Genomic DNA, 16,733 nt, shown 5'->3' with positions numbered 1-16,733 from the left:
AAGGCATGCAGTCAGCCCAATTTCAACCGTCCAAACCACAGACAGTGGGCTTCCTTGCAGGGCTTTTCTTTAAATGATAAGTGGTTTAATGATGGGATGTCAAAATAACCCATCCCTTCCTTTACAAACACTTACTGTGGTAATATTCAAGTACACCACAGTGAGGCATGGCAAAACATGATAAAAGCATTCAGGAAATTCAGATTAAAAAACAAAAACCCCAATTTGAAGATTTGGATAAAGGTTCATCCTCACATTGTTAGCTTCAGAAGGATCAATACGAATTCCCTGTGTTTGGGTGAAGATCCAGCTTTGATAGGTTGTTATTTGATAGTGATGTCATCATTAATACAGTAAACCCCATTAAAGTTATTGTTGCTAACACAATAATTCCATAAATCTTAGCCATGTTGCATATCCATTAGCTATGTAGGTATCAAATGTGCAGTTTTCAGAAACACATGTTGTAGCACACGTGTATTTTCATTTTAAAACATGAGATCTCGTACTGCTTTAGGTTTAAGGAAGCGCTCTGTTTCTAAGCCTTATTCTTGGGTTACCTGTTTGCACTTCCTGGATCACTGGACCTCAGCAGTGTCTTCTGGGTTAAATCATGTTAGTCAATAAGGGGAGCAGCTGATTGGTTATTGACAGGAAATAAGTCGGTGAAGGGGTGGGGACAATTTCACTCTCCTGGTGACACAAGTCAGGAAGTACAAGACAGTCCAAAGCATGGCTTGTAAACAGAGATTTCTGCAGCCTAGTGCAGGGCCAAGTATCATGTTTTACATTCAAAATACACATTTGCTGTAACATATGTTTCTTTCAGAACTGCACATTTGAGATTTACTGTATATAATAAATGGATGTGCATAGCATTTTATGGAACTAAAATTAAACATTTAAAGAAACTGCAATTAAAACAAAACAAAACAAAACATTATGTTTTGTCCATCCCCAGTGCTTTTACAGCAGACAGGTATATATCCGTATTATATAGCTCTAAAACTATATAATCACCCACATAGCATGCAGAACATCAGTTCTAACATTAAAAACAAACCAGGGAGACTTGCTAACATGCACAAGCAAAAGCAAGCCGACTGCCATATGTACTAGCCGTGGCAAGCATGCTCTTTTAGTTCAGACTTCAATATTCAGCTTTTTATGAGATGCATGCAAAACTGCTGTTTACCTGGAAGCTTTATGTAACTTAACTTTCACAATGACAACTAGAAAGAGTGTCAGTAAAGTTTTACCGGAGCTCAGAAAAACAATGCATACAGCAATGATACAGAACATGTTTAAATGTTTTGTTATAGTATTAGTCAGACAGTATACAATATATACTGTAGCTATTTTTGCATGTATTTAAAAATACAGCGATATCTTCTTTAAAAATATATAACTCCAAAAAAAGAAAATACAGTTTTTTTTCAAAGGATATGCAAAATTATATATATATATATATTCTTTAGTAACAATTAACTAAATTCTAAAATACAAAGCCACAAATCTACTTATTTAATGTGTTATTATTATTATTACTATCGACAATATAGTTCATAGCATTTCTTTTTGCCAGTACATACAGAAAGGCATTGGCTTTTAAACTGAGGAGCAGGATTTCCAAAAAAAGGTACCACCAAAATCCAAGACTTATGCATTGGGACTTATTATTGTAGGATGACTGGGGCCTGGCATTTGTTAGCAAATGTTACACCTCTCAGATATTGTAACCCTGAATAGAAAACAATCCACTATATATGCAAACATAAATGGACCCAAAAAAACACATTACAGGAATATTACAATTAAAAGCCAATGCCTGATAAATAAACCCATCACATTCCATTTAGACAAGGAGCAAGCCCTGCAAAAGCTAACAAACGACTCCTACTCCCTGACAGACCATGCTGCATATCGTCCCTATTAGCATTATGTCATTCTTACAGGGGGTCCTTGCTGCTTGCCTAATTTGGATCTAGAGTAACCTCTATGAAAAGTGCACACAGTCACTGACTGCCACTCTCTGGCCAGGATGGTTCATGATAATTATTGTGCACATTGATGGCTCTCATTATAAGACAGTCAAAAACTGCATATGTTAATGAAGGAACAGCTTATCTTGACAGGCTACTGGGAACCATTAATGTAAGGAGAGCAGCACACACCAGCACAGAATCAGCATAAACCATGGCAAATATCGGAGAGCCCCATATTTGTAACAGCCGTTCAATCATTTAAACAAGATACATACATATACAGTGTATGGAATATGGTCACCCAGGGTAATATTACTTCTATTACTGAGTTCAAATATCTGCGGGAATTACAGGGTTGTGTTCTTTAAGAATATCTTCACTCAACATTGAATACATTACAGGACAATCTTTATTACATTTATCCTAGGATCCCCCTCCCCCAAACTATCCTATAATTAAAAAAAAAAAACTTGCTGGTGATCGTCTATCTTCCTTCACTGTTTTACACTATGCACTGTATATTTTATTTCCAGCCAGTTTGGCTACCTAACCCACAGGAGCACTAAATTAATTGCTCTCTCTCTCTGTGGGCCCCTAGCCAAGATCGGCAACAAGGTGGAAGCTTGATTCTGTGAGCTCCTACTGAACTCCATGCAGCTGAGCTTTCATTTCTTTTATTCTAATTCCACGGCTTGCCCAGACCCACTTGCAATTTAACTGTGACAAGAAAGTCATTGTTGGAAGTGTGTGTGTGTGTATGTCTTGTGTGTTTAATAACCCATATGTAAATATACCACAGTATATTACAACAATGAAACAATTAAACATATCAAGTTTTTTTTCCCCAGTACTAATACTAAACATATTTTAGCCCAGAGAGACATACATTTATTTTATCTATATTTTAGGGAATGATATTTGGGCGTTTTATAACAAACAGTATATCTTGAGAGGAATCAACACGAGCAGTAAAAACATAAATACAATGTATTGCCTTTCAGTTCTGCCGTCCTGTTTGGAAGCCGACAGCAGCTGGATAGTTTGTCAGGCTGGCAGGCTCAAGGCTAGGGAGAGTATGTTATAGTGAGAGTTGATGAGGAATATCAAGAGCGACGTCACCAGGCAGAGAGACCCACCTTCTCGTGCCATCACCGATCTAGAGGAGGTCTGAAAGCCAATGACTCCGGCCGCGTTGTCACTGGCTAGAATGAGGATGGTGACGGTGTCGGAGCTGGGCAGGATGCGACTGCCTCCTTCCGTCTGCGTCAGGCTCACCACGATCGTTTCATTGCCTTCGGGCTCACTGTCATCCACGATGGACAGCTGAATGGTCTTCCTGAGGTCACCTGCAGGGAGCAATGAGAAAACGACAAGACTGATATTCCCTTACTGACCGAGAATCAGTTCAAAGGTTTCACTGAAGTAGAGGTGGCCATCGTCCCTCGTTCTTACCAGCACAGTAATGTCCCTCATCAGCTATAATAATTTAATATGGGGGGGGGGGGGTTGTTAATAACACTGGAAAAGTCTTTTGTTTTACTCAATTTAAACACTTACCATCTGCAAAAGTGAGTACTTCTCCGGTGCCGATGAAGTCGGTGTTGAGGGTGGCTGTGCCCCCTACCACACTCCACTCCACAGTTACCTGCCCCAGGCTGCCCCCTCTCCTCTCTATCACCAGCAGCACCGTGTTCTGGGGCTCCTCCTGCACTTCCAGGTACAGCCCCCCCTTCGTGGCGTTGGGGCTGGTGCTGTAGATCAGAAACACCCCAAAGGCATCCCCATTCATCGCTATGGTGACGCGGGCCGTGTCAGTCAGGCCTATTGAAGGCCTGTTTTGGGCGGTGGCCGTTATGTTGACCAGATCGACTCTCAGGAGGTGAACAGTGAACGTTTCGTCCACTTCGGGCAAGCTGTCACTGAGGATGGGGACTGTGAGGTTGGCTGTTTCCTCCCCTTCCATCATAATTGCCAAGTTACCTGTCACTGACTCATAGTCGCTGCCCGCAATGGCTTGCACGTTGAACAGACTGGAGAGTGTGGTGCTGTTCTTCCTGTAGGTCAGGGTTTCAGAGCTGTTGGTCTCCTTGTTGCTGAGGGAGGCCATCCAGTCACACTTGGCCACTCCAGAGGTGTTGGAGAATGAGAAGGCCTGGCAAGCTCGCTCTCTAAGGCAAAAGGCTGCACAGGCAAGCAAAGGTTCTTTTTGGGAGGTGACGTTAACTCGTGCTCGAAAGGGGCCTACAGGAACTGCCGGCACCGGTAGGTCATAGTAGGCCAAAACATCCTGTCCCTCCTTCAAAGCTTTGTCCACCAAGTCAATCTCGGCTGTGCTGTATAGGATCTGTAGACGTCCAAATCGGCCCCCGCTGGAATTCAATTATAGGCAATAAAAATAAAACATATTTACTTACAGCACTGAGCTCCACAAACCAGACTGACAATGAACTAGAATGCAACATGGTCCTAGTAAACAAAGTTTGTTTTGTTTTTACAAGACTCTAATTAGGGTTTTGCAGGCTACATAGTTTCATAACTGGCATAACTGGTGTTTTTAAAACTAGGTGCTGCAGAAGTTTTCAAACTGGCAATGCTTCCGTGTAACTTTCTGGGATTAAAAAACTAATCATGTATAATAAACCTATACAAAATACCCATGCATGATATGTAGCCAAGTAGTTCTTAGAAGAGAAACACTGGAAACAATTGAAATGGCTTTATGCACTGAAACCTAATTTAATCATTTAGAAATGCTGATTTAATTAATCAAAATGGGCTTAAAACAAAACATTCCTTAAAATGGTCCTTATTTTTTCATGAATAGGGTCCAGTGTCTCTCCACCCTGGCCCCTCCCTCACACACAGTAAACCACCTGTCATGAGTATGTGTGAACGACAGCAACAGCAGGTCAGTGAGTGTCAAGTTCAAGTTACTTAAGAACCTGTCACCTCACAGCTCACTGAACTCCCCTTGTAATTCTACACTGGCACTACTGGCTACCCAATGAGATTATTACCAATTGATAGGGTAGCTTACCTCAGTTTTATAACCTGGACAGGCACACGCTTAGTAACCTAGTTTGCAAAAACCTTGAAAAGTCCTTGTAAATACTCACTGGAATCTCCTGGTAATCACATCTTAAGTAAAATAATACATAAACCAACCACTGATTTGAGATGTTTATTGTGTTAAATATAGTTTTCAAGAGCCTATGTGCCTCTTTGTAAATTCGACAGGTTACCAAGTTCTAGGCTCCAACTGTGAAAATCCTGTGACTCTAAGAGGGGCAGACACCATGTTTAACCACTGGGCTTGCTCTCCCGAGACCATCGTCAGCACTGTGAAAGTCTCACTCTACAGTATTACTGTTATTGACCAGGGAGAGTCACTTTGTGATAGCAGGTGTTCCATGCTGTTCTGAATGAGAGGTGTGGGTCTTATGAGCTGGCATCAAAACAGTAACAAATAGCCTGTCTCCAAAATGCAGTTCCACACCTTCTCATGACAGTGATGTTGGCAATGAAGGCCCCCTCCAGAGGTTCATGGACTCGGTACGCAGTCTGCCTGAAGGATACAGTCCCGTAAGGGTTGTCATTGGGAGGAACAATAATATTCGCAAATCTTTCTGCACCAATGCTACCTCCGTTTGAGGCTGTCATCAACTCCACACGAATAATCTGCGAAACCAAAGAGAAATAAATACCACTGCACATTTTATATTGACAAAATGACTGGACAGGTGTGCTCCAAATGTGTTGACTCACCTCCTCAATTTCAGCAACATCATCAGCCAATACTTCTACTGTAAGTGTCTTCACGGTTTCACCAGGGGCAAAGGTGATTTGACCTGATGCAGGTCGAAGATCATCGCTGGCAGGTTGTCCATTAACAGTGGCCGCCCATCCTACAGTCACGTTGCCCAGAGTTCCAGCGTTCCGCACGATTGGCAGGTTTACCTTAGTGGCATTCAGATTAAGCTCCTCTACTTTCAGCATGGCTACCTGAAAAACTGATGCATGAGAATAGGTGAGGGACACGTTATTTGTTTTCTATTCCCTCTACCCAGTGTGGCAGTCCGTATCTTACAGGTTACTCTTATTGGTGAACCATCTTTAAAGGGAAATGCCTGAATGACAGCTAGCTGACAAAATAGTATGTTTTTAACGTAAGCTCAACATATCATGCAGAGCCCTATTCTGAAGTGTGTGCAAAGGGAAAGGCTAAGTTACTGAGAGTTACACAGCTATTATTACAGAGTACAACTAGCAAGAAACAACTTAGTTGCAGTACTGTCTTAATAGTTAAAATGATTGGTAGCACATTAGGTTACAGGGCATACATAGACATGTAATAACACGGTAACGACCAACACTGCTCTTACATGGTCACTATTGGAGGGAATAATTGTGTAAATACATGGCCATGTCCTGTTTCATGGTGTTACCATATAATTACATTAAATAATAGATACAAAGGTAATTTCCATGTATTTACACATTATTTATTTAGCATACGCCTTTATCCAAGGCGACTTACACATAATCTACTATGTCAGAGCAGGAACTATTTGTAATTACAGTAATTCGAATATTGATCAGAACAGTGTAGTTACTGGGCCATGCAACCAAAAGTGCTGTCAAATGATTCCATTCTGAAAACATGCCTTTGCAAATGCTTCAATATAGGGCTGGCCCATAATGTTTATTCAGTGGTAATGTTGTGGTCAATCCAAAAGCTTAGTCACCTTATACTGAATGAGGGAGGTAAAAAAGAGAAGTCATTTATCTTTCTTGTACATATTCTTGGTTACCTAATTGGTCCAATAATAAAAAAAAAAACTGTTTTGGATTTCACCTGCCAACTGAGCTCTTAACTATCAGTCTGCTCTCTATTTGTCTGATCTGAATTCTTGTCCATTGTGACTCAAGCTTTTTGACAAAATATGTGAGTCATAATCTATTTACATAAAAGTAAGACCTCCATATTGCAGGTGTTTACAAACACATTGCCGGGAAGTTAAAAATCAAAGAAGCAGGTCTTAGCTTACTGAAAGACCCGTAGGGGTCATCCGAGGCCTCGATGGTGATGATGCACTGGGTGAGGCCTCCCAGCAAAGCGCCCCCTGTGGTCTGGTTGAGGAGCTCGATGCGGAACCTCTCCTCTATCTCCGGGTTGATGTCGTTGATGATGTAGATTGGCACAGACTTGCTGGTCTCTCCTTCAAGCAAGACCACATCGGAGGAGGCTACGCTATAGTCTTCCCCTACACAGAAACAGAGTCAGGTGGTCTGCTGAGAATAAACTCATTTTAATAGAATGTAGTTATACTGAACATGTTGAACTTTATGACGATTGCATCCCTTAGATATATTAGTTAATGGAGTTCCCCAAACCAGATAGAGTAGTGTGCAGTGTTGTGTGCTGCACTGCCGTTGCGGATTCTGTCCCGTTGGTGAGATGAGATGAGTTTAAAAGCTCTAAAATCACAAACACAGACGACCCCGCTTGCGCTGCACAGGGTCGCCGGTTTGCATCAAGCCTCCACCCTGCTACAATAGCATAGGATCAAGTTGGAGTTATCATGAATTATTATTATTATTATTATTATTTATTTCTTAGCAGACGCCCTTATCCAGGGCGACTTACAATCGCAAGCAAATACAAATACATTCAAGTGTTACAATATAAGTCATACAATAAGAACAAGAAATACAATAATTCTCAAGTGTGACAAACCACAATTCAATAATACAGCAGATAATAGTGAAAGTTACATCAGGATATGATTAAGTAGTGATAGTTACATCAGGATATGATTAAGTACAAAATACTACAGATTAAACACTTGGGAGATTACAATATTCTGAGGTACAGGATTAAATGCAGTAAAATAGGGGGCAGATAAGAGCAAAATAAAGCATATTTAAATGAAGGGTGATAGTGTCCCAGGATACAACAGAGGAGTTCTACAGGTGCTGTTTGAAGAGGTGAGTCTTAAGGAGGCGCCGGAATGTGGTCAGGGACTGGGCAGTCCTGACATCTGTAGGAAGGTCGTTCCACCACTGCGGAGCAAGGGTGGAGAAGGAGCGGGCTCGGGAGGCAGGGGAGCGTAGCGGAGGTAGAGCCAGTCTTCTAGTGCAGGCGGAGCGGAGAGGTCGAGTGGGGGTGTAGGGAGAGATGAGGGTCTGGAGGTAGCTGGGTGCAGTCTGATCAAGGCATCTGTAGGCTAGTACAAGAGTCTTGAACTGGATGCGAGCGGTGATCGGGAGCCAGTGGAGCGAGCGGAGTAGTGGAGTAGCGTGGGCGAAGCGAGGTAGAGAGAACACCAGGCGAGCAGCAGAGTTCTGGATGAATAAACTCAATTGGGGTGGCAAACAATCCAGGACAGGTTTTTGATCCACAAGTAAAAATACCTTAAATGATTTTGAACAACTATAAAAGGTGCACTTTACATGTGCTGTTAATTGAAAGGCCTTTAACAAACAGACTCGCTCTGCAAATAACCTAAACACATGGCTTAACTCTTACCAACCCTCGCTGTCATTGGCACTGCTCGGAACTTCACAGAGACATCTGCAAAAATCCCTCCGGTCCGAGTCACATTGACAATCGGGCCCACGTAGTACTCCGCCACGCTGACAGAGGGAGACGACAGCTGCAGCACTCCAAAAGCATCGTCACTCGCTCCGATTATCACCTGGGCAACAGCTTCATTCACAGGCCCCAGGCGTGGCGAGAGATAAACTAAAAACACAACAGGAATAGTTTGTCATTGCTGTACAGTGTTAAAAAATACTGAAGAAGAGTTAAGAATATATTTTATCATTTATAAGAAAAAAGATTACTTTTCTTCAATTATGTCTAACAGTGTAAAACTAGAATGGGTAAAAAAAAATACTAACTAATTAAATAAAATCTAATGTAATTTTAATTTTAACTAAATTATTTACCCAGAACCCATTGAGACTAATGATACTTTACAACCAACAGCATCAATCATAATCAACAAAAATGCAGAAGACAATATCAGGACAAAACAGACCTCTACAGAAAGCATACACAGGGCTGTTCACTGAACCTCTACAGAAAGCATACACAGGGCTGTTCACTGAACCTCTACAGAAAGCATACACAGGGCTGTTCACTGAACCTCCACAGAAAGCATACACAGGGCTGTTCATTGAACCTCTACAGAAAGTATACACAGGGCTGTTCACTGAACCTCTTCAGAAAGCATACACAGGGCTGTTCATTGAACCTCTTCAGAAAGCATACACAGGGCTGTTCATTGAACCTCTACAGAAAGCATACACAGGGCTGTTCATTGAACCTCTACAGAAAGCATACACAGGGCTGTTCACTGAACCTCTTCAGAAAGCATACACAGGGTTGTTCATTGAACCTCTTCAGAAAGCATACACAGGGCTGTTCATTGAACCTCTACAGAAAGCATACACAGGGCTGTTCATTGAACCTCTTCAGAAAGCATACACAGGGCTGTTCATTGAACCTCTTCAGAAAGCATACACAGGGCTGTTCATTGAACCTCTTCAGAAAGCATACACAGGGCTGTTCATTGAACCTCTACAGAAAGCATACACAGGGCTGTTCATTGAACCTCTTCAGAAAGCATACACAGGGCTGTTCATTGAACCTCTACAGAAAGCATACACAGGGCTGTTCACTGAACCTCTACAGAAAGCATACACAGGGCTGTTCATTGAACCTCTTCAGAAAGCATACACAGGGCTGTTCATTGAACCTCTACAGAAAGCATACACAGGGCTGTTCATTGAACCTCTACAGAAAGCATACACAGGGCTGTTCATTGAACCTCTACAGAAAGCATACACAGGGCTTTTCATTGATTGGCATCAGTAGAAACTGGGCAGTGCTTTTCCACTGGTCTAATACTTACTTTGTCTGTCTTGAACTCCTTGCAGGAGAGTAACATTGATCAGCTGCACAAACACAGACTCTGCTTGTTCAGGTTCCAAATCATCCAAAACACGAATGGTTATGTTAGCTTCGCTCTGATTGGCTGCGAAAATCACAGAGCCCACTATGGCAAGGTAGTCACTTCCCTCGTTAGCCCTGGCAGTGCCAGAAGGGATGGCGGGTGATCCTTCATCGTCCCTTACTGTCCTGTAGCTCAACTGTACTGAGCCCATAAGCCCTTTCAGCCTCTGTATCACCAGTGTCACGTTTGTGTTCGCTTCCATAACCTGGGTAGGGCGGTTCTTCTCAGAAAAGACAAAGAGCCCATAAGGGTCGTCATTAGCAAGCACAGTTAACGAGGCATTGGTCAAGGCCCCCAAACGCCCATGAGAGACGTTGCCAATGCGGACTACAAAGGTCTTGTCCAACTCTGGTACCTCATCCGACAAGACCTGGAGCACTATGTCCGCTCTAGTCTGGCTGACCTCGAATGTGACGTTGCCGATTTTATTAATCAGGTCTGACTCAGGGTCCGAGTCGACCTCCCAGAACAAGGTCACTCTGGACAAGGCTCCTCCAAGGCGTGCCACCTGTAGCAATAAAATAACAGAACTTACTGTTAGTGTGGCTAAAATAACTTTCTTTCCTTTATCTGATGTATGTCTTTTGACGGATTGATAAGGTTTACTCACTTGCAAACTTAAACATATATGCATATGTGACCAGGTCACCCCCCCTAACACAAGTACAGTCCTCTGGTGTAGTGCCCTCTGGTGGTCTTGTGAAAAAACCTTACAGGCCCATGAACCTGTCTGTAAAATATAAACTGACATTCCCTTCAAAAGCTACGGCCGCCAAGCTTTGAGTGGTTTCTGTTGGTGGTTCATTTAAAATGTTTCCTGCTGCAATGGCTTGTTGTAGTTTAGTCTGACCTGCAGGACGACAGTGCCGTGACCTCCCTCTGGTTCTGTTCCACTGACGGAGAGCGAGTCTGTGCTGAACTGAAACACCCCATGGGCGTCGTCCGAAGCAGCGATAGTCACTGTGATGTGAGAAGCCATCCCCAGGCTGGCTGTGGGAGAACATCACTGAGTTAGTCAGCAGTAAATACAACACTGTATAACAGGCAACCATTTACGCACATACCAGCCTAGCCCTGTTCAGTACTTACCACATCTCATGCAATGATAGCTCTGTAATACCATGACTGTCCACAAAGTGAATGATGTCAATCTCTTATAGGAGAGTAAGAGTTTGAACACTGTCTAAGAGCATCTAAGAGCATACAGTACAGAGAGATAAGAAGATGCTGGGAGGTTCTTACCACGCTGATGAAAAGCTGGGAGGAAGAGGTCGGCGTCCCCATCGCCGCTGGCACTGCCCTCACTCCTAAAGAGTTCAGCAACTTCAGGAACACACACATTGATAAAACCCAAGACAGCACCAACAATAAACAGGAGAGAAGTGAGACACATAGAGCCACACACAGTGCAGTGCACAGGAAGGCAGGACCACTTAGTAAGATGCCGGCACAACAACACAGATACATACAGGTGTCTGAAGGCAACATGCTTCCACTGGGATACAAGAGGAACACTTAGAAGTATATGAGCAGAATTTGCAGCAGTAAATACAGATGTATGTCTCAGCCATAAACTCCATTTAGTCCCAAACAGGCTGAAAGATTGCTATTGGCTTTACATTATTATATATTTTTTTGTATGTGCTAAAGTAAATCCCATTTGCAGCTGTTTTTCCAGTGCTAGCCTGTAACAGAAACTAAAACTCCGCTGTCGTGTAGTAAAACTGGGTAGGTGCATCTAGAGCTCAACTGGGAGTTGGATTGTATGGATTCCTTTTCATCACGCCTCTCTCAATCAATATCTATTAACAGTCCATGAGCTGTACGCAAACCACTTCTTTCATTCATATGTATACACAAATGCCATCCCTTTACTGTCTATAGGAAATGACCTGTGGCTGGCCGCTAATGTATTGTTCTACAGCACAATTAGAAAAGGAGCAGTGCTTTCGTGCTCTGAGTTCCCTCTTACCTCCCCAGGCAGGGTTGTAAAGCTCCACTCTGAAGGACTTGTCTAGCTCAGGGACAGAGTCGTCAGTGATGTTCACGTGGATGTATTGAAATCGCTCTCCAGGCTGGAAGTCCAGGGTGCCATCTGTTTCCTGCCAATCCAAACAGCACAATTCCTACTTGAACTCTTACTCGCGTGCTGCTTCTTTCTTTTAACTCTCTGTTCTTGTAACTGCTGGAACCCTTTACCTTTGCAATTTCTGATACTTCGTTATCTAGCCCATATGTCAACATTTAAATTGGTCATTTCAAACTGGGTAGAAAAGGGATTGAGGGAAGCGCAGTTACCTCATAGTCAGATGGGCTGACTGCAGTCAATGGCACTGTTCTGTATCCCACCAGCACCCTTCCCAGAAGGCCCTGGGCACGAACCACCAGCAGCCTGATCTCCCCGACCTCCTCCTCCACGGTGATGCTGGCAGCTGCCAGGGCCGGTCTGATCATCTCACCAGCAGGGTCTGGAGGGGGGCCCTTGGAGAACTGCAGCAACCCTGGGGGAGAACCACACATAAACTCAGGGAATACCACGTGAAAAAGATCATATAGCAAACCCCCCCCAATGCACTTTGCAACGTAAAATCCAAAACATCTGCATCACGTGACCTGCATTATGCAAAGCCTGTTGTATTGTGACCTAGTGATTTACCATTGGGGTGGTCGCTTGCTTTGATGATAATGTTAGTGGACGAATTCTCTGGGTCTATACTGGCCCCGCTGGTGGGGGTGGAGCCCTGTTTCCCATCCCCAGACACCGCTGACACCAGAGTGACCCGGAAGTGCTCTGCAAACTCAGGGATGTCATCATCGAGGACTTGGAGGTTCAGAACCTGGGAAAGGAGAGGACAGCACATTGATGGGAGGAGATTTTTTTCAACTTTCAAGTTTTTACTTTCCTTTTTTTTATACATTTTCTGAGAGTCAAACTGTGTTTGTTAAAAAAAAAAAAAAAAAAAAAAAAAAACAAGCACAAAACATGCAAATTGGTGCCCATACTTTCACAGTTATTATTCCGGTATTTAGCAGGGGTAATATTTGGGGATGTACAGAAGAGCAGCTCACCTGCTTCTCTTCAGCTAATGAAGATTATAGCTATGTATCTATTGAATGTAAAGTCATAGATTTCTTTGTATAAATTGGGGGGGGGGGGGGCTACGTTTATTAATTTGTGGCTTTTTTTTGTGCGTTTGGCAATGAATGAACATCATGGTATTCTGAATGTTGTAATGAATAGTTCATTACAACATTTGGCCACTAGAGGGTGTCAAGTGCAAAGTAAAAATCCCAGAACGACAGCATAAACAAAAGCGCATTTGGGGGGAGTGACTTCAGTCCACACATGCCAGTTGATTTTACACATCTTTAATACACAGCTCATACTGAATGTAAATATGTTTACGAGCCACGGTATCTGATTCTGGCACCAAGAAATAAAAAAGAAAAATAACACAAAAAACAAACTGATATATTTTTTTGTTTTTGATAATTTACTCATTTTTAAATACATCACTACCATTTACATTTTTCAGATCTTCCTGTGATCATGTACCAACACAACACTAGATGGATATCCACCATCAGGACTTATTTCTTAATTTGTAACACAAAAATGCCACAAAAAAAGCCATCCAATGGGGAAGAACAGGGTAACTGGTGTGTCAGCATTTCTGAGTGCGTAGATCGAGATGTATAAGCAGGATTCCCATGCTGCTGCTGCTGCTGTCTGGTGGTGCTCCTCACTCATCCATGATTGATGAGGGAAGGTGTTTCCTGCTTACCTCTGACCGTTGCCAGGGGAGGAATGTGATAGTGCCGCTGGAGTTAGCGAAGTCCGGAGCTGTGGGTGAGCCGCTGCTGGAATCCGTCTGAGTCACGGTGTAATTTACATAGACATAGTCCAAGGCTCCTCTGGTACGCTCCACTACACAGGAGGTCACCGAGCCTTCCTCCGACGCCTGGAGATAAGAAGAAGAGGTGGGGTAGTATCTTTAGCAACTCATTCCTCCTGTTCCTTAAGAGACTGCTGTACCCAAATCAACAAGGCAACTCTCCCCACTGGCATACCCAAGCAGCATAGTTCATTAGCAAGTAGCTTCAGATTCTGTTTCCTTCGGTTTTATTCTGTTTGTTTGTATGATGTTTGCAATCATTCAGAGTGGTTCTTATTGCAATGCCTGTTTTTGATAATTCTGCTGAGGTGCTTTAGTTCATGAGCCACTCTTCAGTTTGAGTTGCCTGCCATGGACACATGTACAGTAATGTAGGCTGGGTCAGTCACAGTGTCTGTACATTAGAAAGTGCCATCACCATCTAATGCACAGCAGAGTATTATCAGAAAAACAAAAGGAGACTTCGTCACTAGCTAGTGCTGGTTCTTTTTCTACAGACACTTCTAGCTTCTGTCTATGCTGCATTTATCTACAGCATCAACTAGAACTGAAGAGATGCTCCTTTGACTTACAAAAAAGTGACCCATCCTGTCTCTATAAGCTGTTGTATATGTGTGACAGGCCACATAACCACTGTATAAAACACAGGCTCTTTTGCACAAGCATTTCTAGAGTTTGGAACCTCGTCTCCCCAGCAGGGGTCTGGATCAGCAGTGCACCACACAACACTTCCATCTACATGCATGCACTCTCTTATTTTGCATGCCAAGATACTGCATGCATATATATGCGCAAATAGCTACAGTATACCCAAACTCTGATTTGAAAGGAATTAGAGATGAAACATGACATGGATCCCTTTGCATGGAATGACAAAGTTTCACATTCTAAGGGAATTCGCTGCACAGGCTTACCATCTGTTGTGCTGAGAGAATAGTAATCATCTCATCCCACAGACAACTGCACCTCCACTGCACCCATGCATGAACCTAAATTAAATATATATGGGGACCTAGATCCAGTAATTTAGCACTCACATTACATCTACCGAGATACCGAAAGGCTGCATTCAAATACTTCTGCAAGTAACGTGTGGAAGTTCTCATTCCATTATTTATTTAAAGGAGTGCTCACCAATGCTTTAAATTCAAAGTTCTTACTTTTGTTTTAGCTTTGCTAACATTATTACCTTAACTGTCTTAACTTTTTTTGCACATTAATTCAGGATATGCAAATATTTCAAATCCAGTGCTATAGATAAACTGCTGCATCCTGATACCTTTGCTGTCAGTCACATGGTCTGATTGCCGCTAGACCAATGGAGTGATTTTGAAATGCAACACATGAAGTAACTAGGTACCAGGAAGCAGCAGCAACATCTAATCTACTGCTTTGTCTTTAACATATCGGACTAATCCATATCCAATTATCACACAAGCAAGTATGATGGAAAGAAAGCCTGCGCATGCTAATAAGAGGTAAGAAAATTGATTTTCACACTTGAAATGTTTTTAAAGCATTTAAACATTGTAGTGACTGTGGTTATCAAATATAGCAGCCATTACTTATATATACATTGCACCACCTTGGGGCAATTGGTGTGCTTTTGCAAAACGCTACACATTTTAAATTATTTGCATACTGCTGGCTTGTAAAGGGAAGACTTTACAGGTATTTAAATGATACATCAACCTTGCACTGGATAGCGTACAACCACTAAATCCAGCTTACTAATTATTTAAATCATTAAACAAAGCAATAGCTTTTCCCTGGGGTATATTGAAATTATTAGTGCCGACGCAAAGCTGATTCCAACAATAGTGAATAGGGAATAAATATTTATATCACCAGCAAGTTTAGTGTTCCTTTTCAATGACACCCTGCAGAAGTGCCCAGCAGCATTCAGTCGCTGACAATATCCTCAGCCAGGTCAGCTGTGACTCTGGCTTTGGCTTTTCCAGAAAAGGATTTAAGGAGAATGCCCCCCTGTATTGCACTACTGTGGCAGACACACTCATTGATCCTGCCAAGCTGAATCCACATGTCACCTCCATGCAGAACTGACAGGACGCACATTCCTGCTCCCATGATGCACGGGGTGGCTGTGTGGGAATGGCACACACCAGAAGGTCAACTGCTACTTATGTGACTCAATGGTCTGTTAACAATGAAGTACGGGCTGTAAAATACTACTAAATTGTGACATTTACAGCGGCCAAGTCACACCGAAAACAAATAGGTAAGTGCAGGCTGTGGTAATCGTCTGTTTGAGAATTACTACCAGATCTAAGAGTTTATTTAGCTCACCAACAGAAGTTCTTCCTTTATGGTCTTCTCTGTTCTTCCCTCATTTGAGGAAACTGCCTTTGTTTGAAATAAGACATTGAAGATCAGTCTCTAAATGCAGTGATTTATTGAGGGTACTACTACTTGCACCTCAGAAAAACCTTAACTCCTTTTTAAAACATACTAGAGGAATGGCGTAATGGACCACACAGTACTTATCAAGGTCTTAATATGCCAAAATGCAATTTACACAATTTTTTCAAAAACAGAAACAATCATGGGCCCTATGCACAAAACCTTCCAAGTTGTCTGTTACTAGTTTTGTAACATCAACAGATTTAGTTTACTTTCACAAAAAAAAAAAGAAATTGCATTTTGTAAAAAAAACCTTGAATAAGTCTTTTTCCATTACGCCATTCCCCATGAGACCGGCGTGTATTATGAAGGGGTGAAGAGCTAAATTCTGGTTTTTGTCAGATGCTCCACTATTATAATAATAACTGGCTCAACTACCTCTTTAAAAAGTGCAGGTAAACTTCATAAAG

General features: G+C 42.4%; 1 protein-coding gene across 1 annotated transcript in view; it reads right to left on the bottom strand.

The window, feature by feature from the left end:
- Nucleotides 1-16,733, bottom strand: part of LOC117404042 (adhesion G-protein coupled receptor V1-like) — a 190,136-nt gene that overhangs the window by 131,815 nt on the left and 41,588 nt on the right. Inside the window, exons 22-34 of the mRNA XM_058985404.1 lie at nucleotides 13,792-13,968; nucleotides 12,663-12,843; nucleotides 12,305-12,507; nucleotides 11,979-12,108; nucleotides 11,249-11,329; nucleotides 10,857-10,996; nucleotides 9,905-10,514; nucleotides 8,515-8,730; nucleotides 7,034-7,249; nucleotides 5,751-5,995; nucleotides 5,482-5,663; nucleotides 3,543-4,354; nucleotides 3,122-3,331 (exon numbers count right to left, since the gene is read on the bottom strand). Of these exons, the coding sequence (XP_058841387.1) occupies nucleotides 3,122-3,331; nucleotides 3,543-4,354; nucleotides 5,482-5,663; nucleotides 5,751-5,995; nucleotides 7,034-7,249; nucleotides 8,515-8,730; nucleotides 9,905-10,514; nucleotides 10,857-10,996; nucleotides 11,249-11,329; nucleotides 11,979-12,108; nucleotides 12,305-12,507; nucleotides 12,663-12,843; nucleotides 13,792-13,968 (3,403 nt within the window). The remainder of the gene's footprint in view (nucleotides 1-3,121; nucleotides 3,332-3,542; nucleotides 4,355-5,481; nucleotides 5,664-5,750; nucleotides 5,996-7,033; nucleotides 7,250-8,514; nucleotides 8,731-9,904; nucleotides 10,515-10,856; nucleotides 10,997-11,248; nucleotides 11,330-11,978; nucleotides 12,109-12,304; nucleotides 12,508-12,662; nucleotides 12,844-13,791; nucleotides 13,969-16,733) is intronic.

Source organism: Acipenser ruthenus, chromosome 1, assembly GCF_902713425.1.
Source record: "Acipenser ruthenus chromosome 1, fAciRut3.2 maternal haplotype, whole genome shotgun sequence".
NCBI lineage: Eukaryota > Metazoa > Chordata > Actinopteri > Acipenseriformes > Acipenseridae > Acipenser > Acipenser ruthenus.
Note: the sequence above shows the minus strand (reverse complement) of the source record. Positions and strands in the feature narration are given on the sequence as shown.